General features: G+C 43.4%; 1 protein-coding gene across 1 annotated transcript; it reads left to right on the forward strand.

Moving 5' to 3' along the window:
• Window positions 1-259: 259 nt before the first annotated feature.
• Window positions 260-21,321, forward strand: TEDDM1 (transmembrane epididymal protein 1). The gene is made up of 2 exons (XM_057301973.2): window positions 260-626; window positions 18,316-21,321. Exons 1-2 carry the CDS (start codon window positions 358-360, stop codon window positions 18,950-18,952), a joined length of 906 nt encoding a protein of 301 aa, XP_057157956.1. The 5' UTR covers window positions 260-357; the 3' UTR covers window positions 18,953-21,321.
• The last annotated feature ends 288 nt before the right edge of the window (window positions 21,322-21,609 follow it).

The raw sequence follows: 21,609 nt of genomic DNA on the forward strand, positions 1-21,609 counted from the left end.
AGAGAGGGACAAGTGTAACCAGAAGGTCCTCAAGGGTCCAAAAGCAGAGCTCCTGAGAGCACAAATTCCCACAGGTGCATACTAAAAAATATTTATGTTTCTACTTTGGCAGAACTCAATTAGTTCCCAGTGTACTGGAATGAAACGGAACAATGAGACCCACCTCACTAAAAACCTAGGCTCCTGTCCAGAACTTTCCAGTCTGTGAGAGAGCAGTGGGCAGAAGGAGATGATAAAAGTAGGTAGAACTTAGCTCTGTATATATAGACCCAAAACTCGAGAGGCCTGTGAGGGAAAGGAGAGCAGAGAGGTCCTGAGTATTGTTCTTCACGCTTCAGTCGGACAGGCCTCTATTCCATGGGAAAGTTCATTGGCCATTTTTACCTGGGGCTATTTCTTTTCTCTCATGGACTATATCAGGCCACAGTGGTCTCCAAGGGCATGATACTCAAAGGTTGTCTCCTGTATCCTTTGTGCTCTCCCAGGAATAAGCAAAGATGTGCCAGGCTGTGGAAAATAGCCTATGGAGGATTACTAAAGATAGTGACTGGCTCCCTCTTAACATTTTATGTGGTTCTCTGTCTTGATGGCAGGATGGTGCTAATGAGCAAGCAAGTGCCATCAAGGTTCATGTACCCCAAAGAGTGGCAGCACCTCACCATGTTCATCCTCCTCACTCTTAATGGCTGTGTGGACTTCATGAGCAAGAACATGCTGCCTCAGAGGTGTGTGGGCCTAGAAAAAGGTACCCTGGTCCTGATCATCTATGAGCTCCTGCTGCTGATGGTGTCACATATTAAAGATTCAGAAGGGGTGGAGCTGCACGTTCATTCTCCGCTCATCTTGGTGGTGTTCCTGCTGTTGCTGGTGTTGACTACAGAGCTGTGGGCTCCCAACATGTGTCATCTCCAGCTGATGGAGACCTTTCTGATCCTGATCATGGGCTCCTGGCTGATGCAGGCAGGCTTTATTCTATACAGAACTGTCTCTGGCTACCCATGGCAGGACGATGACATCAGTGACATCATGTTTGTCACCACCTTCTTCTGCTGGCATGTGATGATCAATGCCTCATTCCTGTTGGGAATCTATGGCTTCTCTTCCTTTTGGTATCATTGTTTCAGACCCAGCTTGAAGCTGACTGGGCCCAAAGAAGCTCCATATTATGCAAGCACTCCAGGACCCCTCTACAAGTTGCTACAGGAAGTGGAGCAGTCAGAGAAAGAGGACCAGGTTCTCTTTTTTTCAAAGAGCTCCCCCTGAGACAGGGCCTACAGTGGCAGGCACATCGTCCAACTCATCTTCCTCCTGCGGGCTCCTTAGCCACGAACATGGCACCCTCTTTGGTCCCCAGTGAAGGGAATGGCCCTGAAGGACAGTAATTGGCCTCGACTGTTGTCCCTGTAGCTGGGCCTCAGACTGCTGAGTAGATAGGGAGAGAGAAACCTGAAGAGGGGGCACAGATGGGGTTATGTGGATGGGCCAAAGTGGGAGAGGAGGAAGAGTCCCAAAGGGGTAGGAATGTGGCCAAGAAATATCCATAGCGGGAAGAAAACAATCAAAGGGAGGCCTCTGAAAGGAGGAGGGTGGAGCCCAGCAGTGATGCCCCCACCAGCTGCCTGGCCTGGTTTTTACCTAAGGAATAAAGACTTCTCACAAATCAAGATTGGAGTGATGGGTATTTCTGTTGGCCAGCTAAGGTGAAACAGCGTAAACAGATGGAGTACCATTCACTTAACCCACCTGACTGAAATAAGAATCTCTTATGTATTTTTAACTTGGGTGGATTAGCATAGTTTCAAATTCTGCACATAAAGTGAGAATTAAAACTGTTTACATCATAGTTTTTCAAGTCTCCATAAACCAAACTTTCACTAAATGCCACCACATCTCTTACTCCTGACCTCCAATCCAGCCAAAGCAAAGTGTTTTTCTACTTGTTTAACCACCACTAGCCCCAGCAGCAGTTTACTAGATCCTAATTTACTATATCCTACACCTGAGCCTTTCGAAATAACGCTCTCTACAAAACCCATTGGCAGTCACATTTTTACTACACGGTGTCATTCTACACTCAGCCATAAATTTCCTGCACCACTTCCACCAAAAAGTCCTCCTCAGAAAAATTCTCATAGACTCCTTGGGTATGGAGATCTTCAGCAACTCGTGTAAATCTGCGTTGCTATTTGCCGGTGCTGCTGATACACTCTCCTTTGTTCTGTATCTCATATTGCTCCTCTCCAGGAAGTTTTGCCCCACTAACTACAAGGCAGGCGCCTGAACAGCAGGGAATTTATCATGTCCTAGTTACCCATTTCTGCTGCATGTTCCAGAAGAATATAACATTGTCCTCCACACAATTCATGCTTAATAAAGTCTCTCATTTGCTTCAAGCGCCTCCCTTTCCTGTCTCTTCTAAATGTAGTGTCTCCTATGTGAACTCTCGGAGAGGCAGCCACAGGCTAAGACTGCATCACACAGCAGCGGGTCTGTGTATAAAATAAACTCCACTGACCTTTTTAGGAGATTAGTTTACTCTGTGTATCATCCTTTACTAGACCTCTATGAGGTATGCCCTGTTGGCTTCCCAGATGTCTCCATTTTACATATAAAAAACTGAAGACTTCCACAGGTGTCTGTGCCCAAAGACTCATGGCTGGTCTGAGACAGGACAGGAGCATACACTCTGAAAGTCAAGCCCCTGCTTCTGTTGTCTGGGCTCGAATGACTTCTCTGCAGAGAAAGGTGGAGGAGTGTGACTGACGTGGAAAACAAGATGGGTAGAAAGCAGGCAGCAAAAAGCCCCGGTGTGCATGAGTAGAACACTGCAATGATCCTCAGGCCTCCTAAAAAGTATGTGCACGTCATACTTTCTGTCTCTATTCTAGGCTGCCCTGGGTGTGCAGAGGATGCTGGGCTTCCATACCCCTGGCAGGGCTGATGTTTTGGGTACAGGTCAGACTGGAGCCTGACACAAGATGCTTCTAATCCTTCTTGTTTCTTGGGTTATGTCTAATTACTGGGCTCTTTTTCATTATTTATCACCTGGGCTCTCATTTTGTATTGCTTTTTTTTTTTTTTTTTTTTTGAGACAGAGTCTTGCTCTGTCACCCAGGCTGGAGTACAGTGGCGTGATCTCGGCTCACTGCAACCTCCGCCTCCCAGGTTCAAGTGATTCTCCTGCCTCAGCCTCCCAAGTAGCTGGGACTACAGACATGTGCCACCATGCCCAGCTAATTTTTGTATTTTTAGTAGAGACGGGGTTTCACCATGTTGGCCAGGCTGGTCTTGAACTCCTGACCTCAGGTGATCCGCCCGCCTTGGCCTCCCAAAGTGCTGGGATTACAGGCATGAGCCACCGCACCCAGCCTTATTGCCATTCTTGAATACAGTCATGGTAAATAATGAAGAAACCCAGAAAACACTTCCTTATTGATCTTATCAAGTCATTCATATCCTAGTTCTAAACTGCTAAGCAAATCTCTGATAGTTAGTGAATTTCTCCCAACATAATATCTCATAAAATATGTCTTGCAACTAATATACCTGCATTTGTAGAAACATATTTAAATTGAGTGTACTCCCCTCCAAAAACATTCCCAATATAAGTTTAACAAAATTCAGCAAACCCATTGTAAAATATATCTGAGAAAGAAACACTGAGACAGCTCAGGCCTTTTTTTTCCCAGAAGAAAAAAATGAGGGAGAAAATTGCTTTGCCAGCTTTCATAGTCCATTATGAAATTAATTCAAGAATTAAAACAGTGTGGTATAGAAGCAAGCAAGTAACATAGGTCCATAAATCAACATGGTATAGCTTAATAGAGGCTCCAGAAACAAAAATATGGAATGTGAGAATTAAATACATATTATGAATGGTTTCTTCAATTAATGTGAGGAATAATTGGCTTTTTATTTGTAAAAACAACAACTTTGTTTCAAGGTATAGGCAGGGTTTATTCCTCGTAGATGCTCTGATATAAAATATGCCGCGCATCTCCCTCCTAGCTTCCACTGACTGCAGGTAATCTTTGGCATTCCTTGGCTTATACCTGCATCACTCCCATATATGCCTCCATCTTCACATTGTCTTCTCCTGTGTGTATCTCTGTGCCTTTAATCTCCTTCTGCTTTTCTCTTATAAGAACACCTGCCGTTGGCTTTAGGGCCCACCCCAAATCCAAGGTGAGCTCATCTTGAGGTCCTTAACTTAATTATATCTGCAAATACTCTTTTCCAAGTAAGATCACATTCACAGGTTCTAGGGGTTAGGACTTGGACCTATTTTTCTGGGTGCCACCATTCAATTCACTATCCTTTCATATATAAAGAAGTCTCATGTCCCATGTCCTACATCCGTTTGGGGCCTAGAGGCAGTTAACAGCTCCAACTATTACTCAAGTATCCCTTATGGTTTCCTTATACTCTGTCCACATCTGTAAAAGAAGTACCTTTATTTATGTATTTTTTAAATTTATTTTTGAGACAGAGTCTCGTTCTGTCACCCAGGCTGGAGTGCAATGGTGCAATCTCAGCTTGTTGCAACTTCTACCTCCCGAGTTCAAGCAATTCTCCTGCCTCTGTCTCCTGAGTAGCTGGGATTACAGGCGCCCGCCACCACACCCAGCTAGTTTTTTTTGTATTTTTAATTGAGATGGGGTTTCACCACGTTGGCCAGGCTGGTCTCGAACTCCTGACCTCAGGTGATTCACCCGCCTTGGCCTCCCAAAGTGCTGGGATTACAGGTGTGAGCCACCGCGCCCAGCCCAGAAGTACCTTTATTAAACCCTCTTTGAACTATCCCAATTTGGGTTTCCATCTATTTCTAATTGAAACCCTACCTGAAACACCAGTAGAGGAATTACACCGCAGGCCGAAACCTTAGAAAGAGTTCGCCCTCAGATGTTGGGAAGAGTGAAAAAAGAAAACTTTCACTGCTGAATTTCACAAAAGTGAAGATCCGATGAAGGACACTTATTTGTAAACACGTGGTTAATGAATGGAGATTTTTCACCTCCAATCAAAACGACCAAGGGATTAATTAATATATTTAGGAATCCTAAAGAGCTACTGTTTTCAAGGAACTATGCAAGGATTGGCAATAAAATAATGAGAAAAATGCAAATAACAATATACATAATTATATTGTAACTATGGTAATGGATAAAAAGGATAATTAGATGGTTTGGTAAGCAGAATTCTAAGATGGTCCCCAAGATTCCTGCTTTTGGTATACATATTCAGGTTAATCCCCTTCCCTTGAGTGTTGCTGGGACCAGTTCATATAAGGAAGTATCAAATCTAAGCTTAGTTACTAATCAGTTGACTTTGAATTAATCAGGAGGAAGATTGTCCTGGATGAGTCTGACCCACCCCTAATATATTTAGGATTCCTAAATATATTAATGAGCACATTAGAAGAAGGTGAATCATCAAGGATTCACTCCTGCTGGCATGGAAGAAAACTCACAGCCATGTCGTGATTTGCCTATGAAAGCCATGTGCCAAGAACTGAAAGCAACCTCTAGCGCAGAAGACTCAGTTCACTCCTGTTGGATTCCTGACCCATGCAAACTTTGAAATGGTAAGTTTTCATTGTGTATGCTCCTAAATTTGTGTTAATTTGTTTCAAAGCAATAGGAAACTAGTAAAGGTGGTGTTCAATTTTAGTAAAGGTTTATCCAGCACTGTGAGCAGTAGAAAACACTGTATCATGCTGAGACTTGTGGCACTGTAACTGAGAGATTATATCCAAAATGAAGTAGGTGTACAAAGAAGAGCTAGTACTATTCTTACTGAAACTCTTCCAAAAAATCTAGGAGGAGGGATCCCTTCCTAAGTCATTCTACAAATCCAGTATTACCCTAATACCAAAATCAGGCAAGGATACAACAAAAACAAAAAGAAAATTACAGGCTAATATCCCTGATGAACACAAATGCAAAAATCCTCAACAAAATACTAGCAAACCAGATACAACAGCACATCAAAAAGTTAATCCACTATGATAAACTGGGCTTTATTCCAGGGATGCAAGTATGGTTTAACATACACAAATCAATAAATGTGATCCACCACATAAACAGAACTAAGAACAAAAACCATATGATTATCTCAATAGATGCAGAAAAAGCATTTGATAAAATCCAACATCGACTCATGATTTAAAAAAAAAAAAAAAAACCTCAAAAAAATGGCTGGGCACAGTGGCTCATGCCTGTAATCCCAGCACTTTGGGAGGCTGAGGTGGGCAGATCACCCGAGGTTGGGAGTTCAAGACCAGCCTGGCCAACATGGTGAAATCCTATCTCTACTATAAAAATTAGCCAGGTGTGGGATTACATGCCTGTAATCCCAGCTGCTCAGTAGGCTGAGGCATGAGAATTGCTTGAACCTGGGAGGTGGAGGTTGCAGTGAGCCAAGATCGCATCATTGCACTCCAGCCTCATGACTCCAACAGAGTGAGACTCTGACTCAAAACAAAAACAAACAAACAAAATCTAAACATGGACAGAACATATGTAAAAATAGTAAGACCAATTATGACAAACCCACAGCTAACATCATAACAAATGGAGAGAAGCTAAAAGCATTTCCCCCTAAGAAGACAAGGATGTCCACTCTCACTACTACTATTCAACAAATACTGGAAGTCCTAGCTATTGGGCAGGAGAAAGAAATAAAAGGCATCCAAATTGGAAAAGAGAAAGTCCAATTATCTCTGTTCGCCGACTACATGATTGTAGACCTTGAAAACTCTAAAGACTCCTAGACCTGATTAATAACCTCAGTAGTGTCAGGATACAAAATCAATGTACAAAAATCAGTAGCATTTCTATACCTTAAAAATGTTCAAGCTGAAAAACAAATTAAGAATTCAATTCCAGCTGGGCGCGGTGGCACATGCCTGTAATCCCAGCACTTTCGGAGGCCAAGGCGGATAGATCACTTGATGTCAGGAGTTTGGAACCAGCCTGGCCAACATGGTGAAACCCTGTCTCTACTAAAAATATAAAACAATTAGCTGGGCATGGTGGTGGGTGCCTGTAATCCCAGCTCCTTTGGAGGCTGAGGCAGGAGAACTGCTTGAACCCGGGAGGTGGAGGTTTCAGTGAGCCGAGATCATGCCACTGCACTCCAGCCTGGGTGACAGAGCAAGATTCCATCTAAAAAAAATAAAAAGAAGAATTCAATGTCATTTACTATAGCCACACAAAAAAATAAAAACTAGAAATACATTTGACCAAAGAGGTGAAAGATCTCTACAAAGAAAAATACAAAACACTGACAAAATAAAGTGTAGAAGACACAAATGAATGGAAAACATCCCAACATCCCATACTCATATACTGGAAGAATCAATATGGTTAAAATGACCATATTACCCAAATCAATCTGCAGATTCAATGCAATTCTTATCAAATTACCAACATTATTTTTCACAGAATTAGAAAAGCAATCCTAAAGTTCATATGGCTCTAAAGAAAAGCCTAAATAGCCAAAACACTCCTAAGCAAAAAGAACAAAGCCAGAGGCATTACATTGCCAGAATTCAAATTATACTACAAAGCTAAAGTAACTAAAACAGCAAGGTATTGGTACAAAAATAGACGCATAGATCATGGTACAAAAATAAAGCCACATAGCAACAACCAATTGATCTTTGATAAAGTGGAGAAAAATAAAGAACGGGGGAAAGAGACCCTAAATGGTGCTGGGTAAACTGGCTAGCTATATGCAGAAGAATGAAACTGGACCCCTATCTCTCACTACATACAAAAATTAAAAGGAAATGGATTAAATACTTAAATGTAAGACCTGAAACTATAAGAAAAAAAACCTAGAAGGACACCTAAAAAAAAAATACTCTTCTGGATATCAGCCTAGCCAAAAAATTTATGATAAAGACTTCAAAAGCATTTATGCAACAAAAATAAAAATAGACAATGGGACTAAACTGAGATGTTTTTGCACAGCAAAAGAAATCATCAACAAGATAAACAGACAACCTACATAATGGGAGAAAATGTTTACAAATTTTGCCTCCAACAAAGGATTAATATCCGGAATCTATAAGAAACTCAATTCAAGAAGAAAAAAATGAACAATTCCATTAAAAACTAGGCCAAGGACATGAACAGACATTTCTCAAAGGAATAAATACAAGTGACCAACAAACACCTGAAAAAATGATCAACATCAATAATCATCAGAGAAATGCAAATTAAAACCTAACCGAGATACCAACTCTCAGCAGTCAGAATGGCTTTCATTAAAACATCAAAAAAACAAAACAAAACAAAACAAAAACCCAGATGTTTCCTTTTCTTTTCTTTTATTTGTGTTTTTATTATTATTATTTTTGAGACAGGGTCTCACCCTGTCACCCAGGCTGGAGTGCAGTGATATGAATACAGCTCACTGTAGCCTAGAACTCCTGGGCTTAAGTGATCTTCCTTGCATCAGTCTTCCTAGTAGCTGGGACCACAGGTGAGCATCAACACGCAAGGGTATTTTTTACTTTTTATTTTTTGTAGAGGTGAGGTCTTGCCTTGTTGCCCACAGCCAGTCTTGAATCCTACACTTAAGCTATCCTTTCACCTTGGCCTTCCAAAATGCTGGGATTACAAGTGTGAGTTACCTCGCCTGTCCAAAAAATAACAGATATTGGTGAGGATGCGGAGAAAAGGGAACACTTGTACACTGCTGGTGGGAATGTAAATTAGTTTGACTTCTATGGAAAACACTATGGAGATATTTCAAAGAACTGAAAACAGAACTACCATTCAACCCAGCAATCCCACTACGGGCTATCTACCCAAGGAAAAGAAAGCATTATATAAAAAGACACCTGCACTCATGTGTTTATTGCAGCACTATTTACAAAAAGCAAAGTAATGGATCCAACCTAAATGTCTACCAACAGTTTATTGGAAAATGTGGTATATATACACCATGGGATACTATGCAGCCATAAAAAAGAACAAAATCAAGTCCTTTCCAGCAACACAGTTGGAGTTGGAGGCCATTATCCTAAGTGAACTGACACAGAAGCAGAAGATAAAATATTGCATGTTCTCAATTACAGGTGGGAGCTTTCTCCATCTTTATGTCCATGAGTACCATTGTTATTAAACAAATGATACTCATGGACATCAAGATAGAGAAAATAGACTCTGGGGACTCCAAGAGATGGGGGGTAGGGAGATAGGGTTTAAAAATTACCTACTGGGTACGATGTCCAATATTAGGTGATGGGTACACTAGAAGCTCAACCCCCACCATGACGCATGTAATACCCATGTCCGATGTAACAAACAAATACCCCCAAATCTAAAATTAAAAAAAAATAATAAAATGAAGCAGATACTGTTGAGAAGCAGCAGCTTCGCAGCCATTTACTTCTTGTGCTCTGGGTCTATAGTCATAAGGAAGCCTTTGTGAACTTAGGTTCCTGGGCCCCAGAAAGCAGGTGACTTAGACAGGGCACATAAATATCGTAGACCTGAGATAGTGAAGGCAGAGGAGAGGACTGGGTGGGAATAATTAGCTTAACCCTTCAGGTAGTTGGTCATAATTGATGGCCAGGAGTTGCATTTCTATGAGCTTCCTGTGGTCCTCTTAGAGAAATGGTAGACAGCATGTATTAACTAACTGATTTAAAGAGATAAACCCTTCAATCCTATTGGCTTAACACAATAGAAGGTTATTAATCCCTATACATAAAGTTGAATGCCAGCATTCCTAGTTGGCAGAGAGCCTTCCACATAGTCTTTCAGAAGCCAGGGTCCACCCATCCTGTGTCTTTGCCCTTCTGCAGAGCCCCCCAGTTCTCTATGTTCAGCCAACAGATATGAAAAAAGAAATGGGGATCAGGAGGGAGGCTTCCATGGGCCATGCCTTGAAGTGGAATACAGCACTTCTACACACATTCCACTGGCTCAAGCTCAGTCTCTGAGAGGCTGGGAAATGTAGTCCCTGCCTGGGCAGCCCCCTTCCACCACTCTACCTGTGGAAGGGAGTGAGACTTTTTGGTGGTCACATAGCTGTATTTTCCACATGAAACTTGAAGTTTAGAGAGATTCCCAAACTGCAGAATGAAGAATCCTGAACAAAAGGAAGCAAAGGTTAACTCCTAACTAGGGGATGCATATTCTAGTTTGGAAGAAAAATGATCTTGGAAAAACAGATTCAGGAAGCTTGAGTTCTGTCCTCAGCCATGGGTTATGAGTCCATAGCATGGTCATAAGAGAAGACACAGTAATAACAGAGGTAGGGGCCAGGTGCAGTGGCTCACACCTATAAACCCAGCAATTTGGGAGGCCAATGGGGTGCGAATCACTTGAGGTCAGGAGTTCAAGACTAGCCTGGCCAACATGGTGAAACCCTGTCTCTACTAAAAACACAAAAATTAGCTGGCATGGTAACACATAACTGTAGTCCCAGCTACTTGGGAAGCTGAGGCAGGAGAATTGCTTGAATCCAGGAAGCGTAGGTAGCAGTAAGCCGAGATTGCACCATTGCACTTGTAATGCCCAGGCATTACAGCCTGGGCAACAGAGTGAGACTCCGTCTCAAACCAAAAAAAAAAAAAAAAGGAATAACAGAGGTAGGGTGAGTATGTGCTTCTACCTTGCCAAAAGTTTCCATAAGAAAAAGAAGTTTGCAGCTATTGAAATGCAATTGTTGAAAAGCACCTGAAACCAATTATACAAATGGTGAAAACGAAGTTGTGGTTATGCAATGGAGGTATAAAGCTCACATTATACACAATTTTGAAGAGAAAAATTATGAGCTAGTGTGCCAGGTGAAATCAAGGATATATGACTCTTTTTTATTTTTTATTTTTTACAGAGTCTCACTCTGTCGCCCAGGCTGGAGTGCAATGGCACGATTTCAGCTCACTGCAATCTCCACCTCCCAGGTTCAAGCAATTCTCCTGCCTCGGCCTCCCAAGTAGCTGGGATTACAGGTACCCACCACCACGCCCAGCTAATGTTTTGTATTTTTAGTAGAGACCGGGTTTTGCCATGTTGGCCAGGCTGGTCTCGAACTCTTGACCTCAGGTGATCCACCCGCCTCGGCCTCCCAAAGTGCTGGGATTACAGGTGTGAGCCACCGTGCCCAGCCAAAGGATATATGACTCTTGAACTAAAAAATTAGAATGTTGCTTTCCATTTCTTTTATTTTTTTCTCTTTGTCTTTTCTTTTTCTTTTCTGATTTAATTTTTTTGCTGTGCCTCCACCTGAGTGCCTGGGCCAGTGGTGCAGGCGCAGGCGGCAGGAAGTTTTCCAGCTCTTATAAGCCTTGTTTTGGTAAGTCAGTGACAAATCCCAAGGCTTAGTAACCCTTACTTGAAATAAGATGAAAGTTTGAAACATGAGCAGATGAGCTATCTCTGACCTTGTTCTGATTTCCCTGGACCCACTCTCTGTATGACCCTCTCAAGCCTCCAGCCTTCTGACCTTGTCTTCCTAAGGTGTACTTGGCCTTGCCGATGATGCCCCTCCTAAACAGAGTTAAATTAAAATATCCCTTTGAAAAACATCATAGTCTGTGGGAAAAATCCCACAGTTGTTAAGAAGTTTATAGTGTAGTGCTCTAGATGCCATTTCTGATCAAACTTCTACCTCTTCAATGAACTGCTTCTTTCACTGAAACTTTAAAATGGATATTTCCCTCAACAGGTCATTCGATCCCATCCAATATCTGTGTAATCCAACACGGTAGCCATTAATCACATGGGGCTATTGAGAACTTGGAATAATATTGAAAATAATAATAATATTAAGATAATAATAACAATAATAATAATATTGAGAACTTGTCTAAATTGAGATGGGCTGTAAGTGTGAAGTACACACTGGAGTTTGGAGATTCTGTATGAAATAAGAAATATAAAATACTTCATTCAGTCTGGGCATGGTGGCTTATGCCTGTAATCCCAGCACTTTGGGAGGCCAAGGTGGGCAGATCACTGGAGGCCAGGAGTTTGAGACCAGCCTGGGTAACATAAGGAGACCCTGTCTCTGCACAAAATTTTAAAAATTGGCTGGTGTGGTGGTGTATAACTGTAGTCCTAGCTACACAAGAGGCTGAGGCCAGAGAATAGCTTCAGCGCAGGAGTTTGAGGCTTCAGTGAGCTGTGTTTGCACCCCTGCACTCCAGCTTGGGTGACAGAGTGAGACCCTGTCTCTTAAAAACAAAACAAAATAAAACAACTTGTGGCTCATGCCTGTAATCCCAGTGCTTTGGGAGGCCAAGGTGGGTGGATCGCTGGAGGCCAGGAGTTTGAGACCAGCCTGGCCACCATGGTGAAACCCCATCTCTACTAAAAATACAAAAATTATCTAGGCGTGGTGGCACATACCTAATCCCAGGAGTTGGGAGGCTGACGCACAAGAATTGCTTGAACCTGGGAGATGGAGGTTGCAGTGAGCTGAGATTGTGCCATTGTACTCCAGCCTGGGTGGCAGAACAAGACTCTGTCTTGAAAAAAAAAAAAAAAGTAATTCATAACTTTATATTAATTACATTTTGAAATAGTATTTTTGATATATTGGGTCAAATCTCATGAAAACCAATTTCACCTTTTTTATACTTATTGAATGTGGGGGTTGGAAAATTTAAATTTACATGTGACGTTTGATTTCTATGAAACAGAAGTAGTCTAAAAAGTAGTCTAAATAGTTCCTTAATGTGTGTGCATGTGTGTGTAGAGGTGTTGTGCCTTCAACTAAACAGTAAGCTCTTAGATGGAAATAATTTGTCTTTATACTCCTTTATAAGCCCTGCAGACTCAGAAGGGTCCACAGCAGTTAGGAAATCCAATGTTTACTGGGTTCCTGAGGACGTTCTTGAGTACTCTGGCATTTCATGATGCCAGGCAAAAGGCAGTGGTTGTATCTGGGGTCCCTCAGGAATGTGGGGTGGCAGGTGGGGAGGCAGGTCTGGGGGGAGTCTCGCCGTGGAGCAATTGGGCAAGGAGGGACTTCCTGGATACCCATGGTCAAGCAACTTTTGGAAACTCAGTTTCCCATTGTTTAGAAAAAACCTTTAAACTGTGTTTTTCCTCTGCTCTCACACCACAGAATTCAACACAGAAAACTTCTGTAAGCAAATTTGGGGGGTTCTCCTTCACACACACCAACTGGCAGACACCAGCAGGGTGTTTGTAATTAAATTCCAACACTATTTACCTGGAGATAGTGTCAGATCCCACAGGGTGAGGGCTCAATCCCCAAAACTGCCCCCGCTCCCAACAGCAGTTGCAAGTACGGGCTTTCAGAACTTCTGACGACCAACTTTAAGTTGGGGTTCCCATAACCCTCTCTTTGGATTTGATTAATTTGCAAGAGCAGCTCACAGAACTCAAAGAAACACATTTGCCAAGTTACTATAAAGGATATTGCAAAGAATACAGATGAAGAGATGTGTAGCGTGAGGTATGGGGGAAGGGGCACAGAGCTTCCATGCCCTCCATAGGTGTGCCACTCTCTAGGAACCTCCACCTGTTCAGCTACCTGGAAGCTCTCTCAACATTTCTTTGGTCTTTGCGCTTTTCTTTTTTTTTTTTTTTTTTTTTTTGAGACAGAGTCTCACTCTGTCGCCCAGGCTGGAGTGCAGTGGCGTGATCTCAGCTCATTGGAACCTACAGTTCCAGGTTCAAGCAATTCTCCTGCCTTAGCCTCCCGAGTAGCTGGGATTACAGGCATGCACCACCTCGCCCAGCTAATTTTTGTATTTTTAGTAGAGATGGGGTTTTACCATATGTCCAGGCTGGACTCGAACTCCTGACCTCAAGTGATCCACTCGCCTTGGCCTCCCAAAGTGCTACAGACGTGAGCCACCACTTCCAGCCCTTTGGGCCTTTTAAGGAGACTTCATTGATTGTCCATGAATGATGCATGGACAAATATGTCAAAATGTGATTGGACAAAAAGGGTATGATGGAAACCCAGGAAGGCCTGTCTGTTCAGATTCTTCTTGGTCTCTCCATGCAGCATTCCTTCCTCCAGAGTATGGGGCACAACTCTCTCTGGAATGAAGGTCTTATGACCTGCAATCAGATTAGGGTCCTGCCTTGGGCAAGTGAAAGGAGGGGAGGAGAAGGTCAGAGAGAGAGATTCTGTTTCCTGAGGTCTGTTTGTGAAGCCTAAAGTGCTCCCAACATTATGACAAAAGACTGTATCAGGGTTAAGGGAGATATGAGCTAGGAGCCATGGACAAAAACCAACATGTATATAATCATAATATCACACCCATGAAACAGCTTTCCAGGTACTTTGTGTCCACAGACTCTGGAGCTGTCTGGCAGTTCTGCTAATCATTCACCACCTTTGGCTCCTTGCTCAGCTGCTTGTGGGCAGCGTCTGATTTGGAATGGGCGATTCCTATCTTCAAAGTCCTGGAATCAGGATGTTCATGTTTTAATGAACTGTGTGCAGCCTTGATGTCTGGCCAAGGCAGAGGACTGAACATCCCAGACAGGACCGTAAGTGGGGGTGCATGTCCTGCATTCATGCCACATTCAACCTCTCATTGCTGTTGAGTCAGTGCTGCTGTTCTCCCTCCTCTTCTGACCACTGGTGCCCAGCTCTCAGCTGCCAGGAGCAGCTATGGAAATGAGTGTGAGAGCTGGAATAAGCTCTGCTACCTCCACCTTGTGTGGACCACAAACCCGAGATTCAAGAAGCAATATTAAGAGTAACCATTGTGATAGATGCCATATACTGCACCCCCCACCACATCACCAAAAAAGAGTGACCAAATGCATTTATTCTTGAGGCCTGAACAACACGGCTCCTGGAGGAGCAACAGACTGCCTGCGTCTCCCAGGACAAATCCAAGAACCAAGGAGAGTCCCTGAGGTTCTCTTCTCTGTGATTCATTCAGAAGTATTGCTCTCAGATTTTCTCTTTGAATCTCCTTCCTCTGAGCATTCAGGTCTACCGTGCTTCCATGTATTTTGATAGTTCATCAAAAGGGAGAAGGAGACAGGAGACAAACATGCTCACCTCTGTGTCACAACATCTATGCCTTTTTATTTTCACTGTAGGAAAAATTAAGTCCAACACTCACTTTTTGTAGATAAGTGTATGACATTCAGGAAATCAAGAGAAAACTAAAACTAGAACCCAGATTCTGACTTCACATCAATGTATTTTCCACTTCCTCATGCTGCCTTCTGAAGACTGTCTCTACACCTCACTGGTGACAATGATCACCTCCAGGTTGTGGGATTACAGATTTTTTTTTTTTTTGAGATGGAGTTTCACTTTTGTTGCCCAGCCTGGAGTACAATGGCGCGATCTCAACTCACTGCAACTTCCATCTCCCAGGTTCAAGCAATTCTCTTGCCTCAGCCTCCCAAGTAGCTGGGATTACAGGCATGTGCCACCATGCCCGATTAATTTTGTATTTTTAGTAGACACGAAGTTTCATCATGTTGGTCAGGCTGGTCTTGAACTGCTGACCTCAAGTGATCCACCCACCTCGGCCTCCCAAAGTGCTGGGATTACAGGTGTGAGCCACCACACCTGGCCTTACAGATGATTTTTAATGTTCTTTTTGCTTATATAATTTATGTTGTACTGAAGGGATGTGGAAAGAAACAAAATGGAAAGAAAGAGAGAGAGAGAGAGAGAAGTAAGGAAGAAGGAAGGAAGGGAGGGAGGGAGGCAGAAAGAAAGAAAGGAAGGAAGGAAGGAAGAGAGAAAGAAGAAAGAAGGAAGGAAGAGAGAGAAAGAAAAAGAGATAGAGAAAGAAAGAAAGAGAAAGAAAGAAAGAAAGAAAGAAAGAAAGAAAGAAAGAAAGAAAGAAAGAAAGAAAAAGAAAAGAAAGAAAGAGGCAGGCAGGCAGACAGGAAGGCAGGCAGGCAGGCAGGCAGGAAGGGAGGGAGGGAGGGAAAAAAGGCTGGCACAGTGGCTCACACCTGCAATCCCAGCAGTTTGGGAGGCAAGGCAGGAGGATCACTTGAGCCCAGGAGTTTAAGACCAACCTGGGCAACAAAGTAAGAATCTGTCTTTAAAAAGAAAAAAAAAAAAACCTGATTCTTCTACAATGACTCTATATTAATTCTATAACACCTAAAAATTAAAATTAAATTAGCAAAGTAAATTCCTTCAGAAAGCAGAATTGTTTTGTTTTTATAGCCTACCTTCACATTCGACCCCCAGCCACACCAGATCTCACAACTGCAAGAAGAAGTATGAATTACTGCCACGCTCAACTGCAGAGAGAGATATCTACTTTTTCTGGCATAAAGTGGGCTTGAGAAAGTGTAAGGCATTTGGATGGGAGAGTGGGCTCAGAGGCAGCACTATGCCCTGTGTGTCAACTCTCCTCCTCCCCACTGGGGGCGCCATCAGCACACAGGTGTTGCCTCTGCTTTACAGCATTGCTTGTAGTGTGAGCACGGATGATTATGCAGAGGACTGAGTCAGCAAGGTTCATCATCTGCGATGAACTTCCACTCGCCTCAGCACACCTATTGCCCTCAGAGAAACTCTTGCTGCAGGGACCCTCTGCAATAAACCCTGAACCACTTGTGTGCCTGGGGATGCTTCACATTCCCTGTACCTTGTTCTCCACCATTCCCCTTTCTCAGGCTCGGAGGGCTGTTACCCAATACCTAGAACTCTGTCCTCCTAGATGCATTAGACACTCACCAAGTAATCACTGAGAAAGGAAGCTGGTGGCTATTTCACATTAAAATATCAGTGGCCAATACCAGCTCACTAGGGTGATTCCTCTCAGTGGTATCTCCATTTTCAGGACTCATCTTACTTCCTTGTATCAGTTAGGGATGGCTGATGGAAGCAGAGTGATGGGATATGGATGCCTGATAGAAACTAGACCTTACACATGGGATCTGGTGACAACATCTATGGAAAGCTGTTTTCTCTCTGCTGTGTGGGGGACCTGAAGTCATTTCAGGTTGAGGTGGCAGCAGTCAGCAAGAACCATATTATATGAACGAGGGAAGACCAAAGACAAACCAAAACCAGAACCTACCAGGACAAACTGGAGCCCATGTCCTCCTCTCCCTATCTCATACCTCAATGGCAGGCAACCTGCAGAAGTAGCTCGGGGCAGCTCTAGGCCTGGCTGCTGCTCATCTGGGAGGTGAGCCCGCAGAACAGTGACACAATGCATGAGCTACAGCAGTATCCAGCACCCTATGCCTTTGGAGTATTCTTAGGTTGCTGCTTCACTTCCGCCTTCAGATTCTCATGTAAATTCCACCTGTAGCCAAACCTAATTTGGAACCACATTGGGAAGGAAATTCCGGGTTCAAGCTCAAGTTATGCTGACACTACTACAAAATCACCACAGCCTCTAAAATCAATACCCAGGGGTGGCTTTTCAGATTCATCTCCTGGCCAGTAGAAATTTTGAAGTGGTGGTGGTTGGGGCAATGTGAGCAGGTAATGGGGGGATGCTGAAGGGGGCTTTCTTGGAGGTCTTGAAGATGTGTCTATCACAGATAAGTAGAAAAGCCAGATGGGTGCTATACTATATATCCAAATGTTCAAAAGTATGTATCCATAAAGAAAATGTTTGACTTTATAATTGGACCAAAATGATGTCTAAGAAGGACTGAAGCATACTCAAGAGTTTATGAGTGTCCATGTCATGCTAGATACTGTCATGGCAACCCACTCCATTTTCCTCTCCTTTTCTCCTCGAGCTCTGGGCAGGACAAGAGGAAGGAAGCCATGGGACATAGGGATGAGTGTAACCAGAAGCACCTCAAGGGCTGTAAGAGGGTCCTCTGAAAGCCCATTCACCAACTACTTTGGCAGAAGCCAGTGCATTCCCAATGTACCGGAATGGAATGGAATGATAGGCCATATTCCACCGAATGTGTAGGCTTGTCTTGAGAAACATTTCCTCTTTGTGGGGGAGCAGTGGGTGCGGTGAGATGATAAAAGTAGGTGGAAGGCAGTTCTTTCCAAAGCCCAGAACTTTAAGTGGCTGCATAAAGTGAGGCTGTGCCTGAGTATCGCACTTCTCTCCTTCAGTGGACAGATTGATGGTTCCATGGGAACCTTTATTGGTCATGTGTACCCAGGGCTGTTTCTGTTCTTATATGGACTATATCAGGCAGTAGTAATATCCAAAGCTATAATATTCAGTGACTCTCTCCTGTATCCTTTGTCCCCTCCCAGGAATAAGGGAAGATGTGCTAGGCTGTGGAAAATATCCTATGGAGGTTTGTTGAAGATGGTGACCGGCTCCCTGTTGACAGTTTATGAGGTCAGCTGCATTAAAGGAGGGTTGATATTGATGAACAGGGAGCTGCCACCAAGGTTCATGTACCCCAAAGAGTGGCAGCACCTCACCATGTTCATCCTCCTCACTCTTAATGGCTGTGTGGACTTCATGAGCAAGAACGTGCTGCCTCAGAGGTGTGTGGGCCTAGAAAAAGGTACCCTGGTCCTGATCATCTACGAGCTCCTGCTGCTGATGGTGTCACATATTAAAGATTCAGAAGGGGTGGAGCTGCACATTCATTCTCTGCTCATCTTGGTGGTGTTCCTGCTGTTGCTGGTGTTGACTGCAGAGCTGTGGGCTCCCAACATGTGTCATCTCCAGCTGATGGAGACCTTTCTGATTCTGATGATGGGCTCCTGGCTGATGCAGGCAGGCTTTATTCTATACAGAACTGTCTCTGGCTACCCATGGCAGGACGATGACATCAGTGACATCATGTTTGTCACCACCTTCTTCTGCTGGCATGTGATGATCAATGCCTCATTCCTGTTGGGAATCTATGGCTTCTCTTCCTTTTGGTATCATTGTTTCAGACCCAGCTTGAAGCTGACTGGGCCCAAAGAAGCTCCATATTATGCAAGCACTCCAGGACCCCTCTACAAGTTGCTACAGGAAGTGGAGCAGTCAGAGAAAGAGGACCAGGCTCTCCTCCTTCCAAAGAGCTCCCCCTGAGACAGGGCCTACAGTGGCTGTCATATCGTCCACCTCATCTTCCTCCTGTGGGCTCCTCAGCCACGAGCATGGTACCCTCCTTGGTAAAGGTAATGGCCTTGAAGGCTAGCAGTTGGTCCTGTCTGCTGGTTCATTTTCTTTTCTTTCCTTTTTTTTTTTTTTTTGAGACAGTCTCGCTCTCTTGCCCAGGCTGGAGTGCAATGGCACAATCTTAGCTCAGTGCAACCTCCGCCTCCCGAGTTCAAGTGATTCTCCTGCCTCAGCCTCCCGAGTAGCTGCAATTACAGGAGCCTGCCACCATGCCCGTGCTGGTACATTTTCTGTCCCTGAGCCTCTAATTACTGAGAAGATAAGGGGAGAGGGATTGAGAAAGAGACACTGATGGGATTTGCGGGAGGGAGGGAAAAGGATCAGGAGAACACTTTTTCTTAGTGTGCAAGAAAAGCCACTGGGGGAAGAGAATGCAACAAAAGGAAGAGCTGTGAAGGGAGGACAACAGAGTCTAGCAGTTATGCTGTCACTAGCGTCATCAGGCACAAGGGATTGCCTTTTACCTGAGGGAATAAAGACTTCTCACAACTCAAAACTGGACCCATTCAAATCCCATCTTGATAAAGAAAAGTGGGTACTTTACGTGCTCACCAAAGTGGTGCCACCATGTGGAAATAGCATGATAGAATTTATAATTAATTCATACAGGCTGAAATTATGCTCGCTTTGCCTCCTTCTCTCTCCGCAGCTTTCAAGAATTGGCTTCATTTCAAACTTTACATATAAAGTGAGACTTTTTAAATACTTAATAACATTTCAAATTTCCATAATTTAAATTTGTATAGAATTCAACTGCTATAGCATTTTTATAGAATTCAAATGCTTGGTACTTCCCTGACTTCTCATTTTATTACTCTTATTCTAGCCCAAACTTTCCTTTTCACCATGACCACCCTTGCACATGCAATTTAGCAGATACCATTCTTGGGTCTTTGCAAATTTCTTTTCCTTGCAAATCACAGCCAGTCATCCTACAGTCACATATTTACCATGTTATTCTATTCCCAGAATAAACCTACATCCACCCCCCCACCGCACCAAGTATCCCCAAGGTGGCCTTCTCCAGAACTCTTATTGATTCCCTTGTTTTGGAACTCTTGGGCACTTACATTAAATCTGCTTTGTTAGTTTGCTCATACAGGTGACACACTTTCTTTTATACTGCTGCTGAAATCATTTTCTTTCAGAAGGTTTTTCCTCACCCACTAAAGTACAGGCTCCTAAAGGGAAAAGACTTTGCCTTATCCAAGTTACCAAATTTCCTATGTATACTCCAGCTATGGATCATGGTTATGTTTAATAAAGGCTTCTTTGCTTCCAGAGTCTTCCCTAATCCTGTTTCTTCTAAATGTATTGCTGGACAGGTTGGAGGTTTTGTGAATCTCTCTGGGTGACAACAACAGTCCTGAACACTGAGTCACTGCCTTAGTAATGGGCCCACTCTCTTCCTTGTTTTGGGGTATAATAAAATCCAGTAACTTGTTTCTGAAGTTGACTCTGTTATTGTTTTTAATCCTCACAAATGTTTCTATAAGGAGTCTCTAGAAAACTGAGACTCCAGCAGGTTGACTTGCCCAAGTCTCACAGTTGGTATGAGGCAACACAGGAATTTAAGTGCAGGTGTGTCTGACGCAAGTGTGACTGTGTCCTCTGGGCCACAATGACTTTGCTAATGGCAATGGAGAAACAAGTTATCTCAAAATGAAAAAAATGAAATTGTGAAAGAAAGAAGACGGCTGGGCACTGTGGCTCACGCCTATAATCCCAGCACTTTGCGAGGCCAAGGCGGGCGGATCCCTTGAGGTCAGGAGTTCGAGACCAGCTTGGTCAACATGGTGAAACCCTGTCTCTACTAAATATACAAAAATTAGCTAGGCGTCGTGGCCCGCACCTATAATCCCAGATACTCGGGAGGCTAAGGCAGGAGAATCACTTGAACCTGGGAGGTGGAGGTTGCAGTGAGCTGAGATTGCACTACTGCACCCTAGCCTGGGTGACAGAGTGAGACTATGTCTTAAAAAAAAAGAAGAAAAAAGAAAGGAAGGAAGGAAAGAAAGAAAGAAAGAAAGAAAACCAGAAAGCCCAGGTAAAGCAAACAGCACAGTGTAAACACCCTAGACCTCCCTTAGGAGTGTGTTTATGCAACACTTTCTGTCCCCTACCCTGACCCCCATCTCCCCCGGGGGGTGAGAATCCGGCAGACTCTCAACTTCTGACTGGGTCTTACATTTCTGGGCTCAGATCCAAAGCAAGGACTGGGGATAAGACTTGTTTGTGACCAAGGCTTCTAAAGTTTGCCATTTCCCCTTTACTCTTGGTTCCTAGCCTTTTTTCAATTACTTTTCTTTGGGAGCCTTCCTTTTCTCTTTACCTCTCTTACACATTAATGGGAGGTGATGAAAAAGCACAAACACTTAGCTGCCTGTTTCCTGTAATGAGGCCTAATTCTATAACAATAAGCCTCTGGTAATCAAGTGATACCCCCCAACATAATAGCTTTCAAATATTCAGTGTAGGCAATAAGCCTGCATGCTATTAACTTACTAGATTTAAGATGTAACAGAAAGGTCCTCCCACTAAAGGCTACTCAAGAAAAAACTCAAAAC

The sequence above is a fragment of the Pan paniscus genome, chromosome 1 (assembly GCF_029289425.2).
Source record: "Pan paniscus chromosome 1, NHGRI_mPanPan1-v2.0_pri, whole genome shotgun sequence".
Classification (NCBI taxonomy): domain Eukaryota; kingdom Metazoa; phylum Chordata; class Mammalia; order Primates; family Hominidae; genus Pan; species Pan paniscus.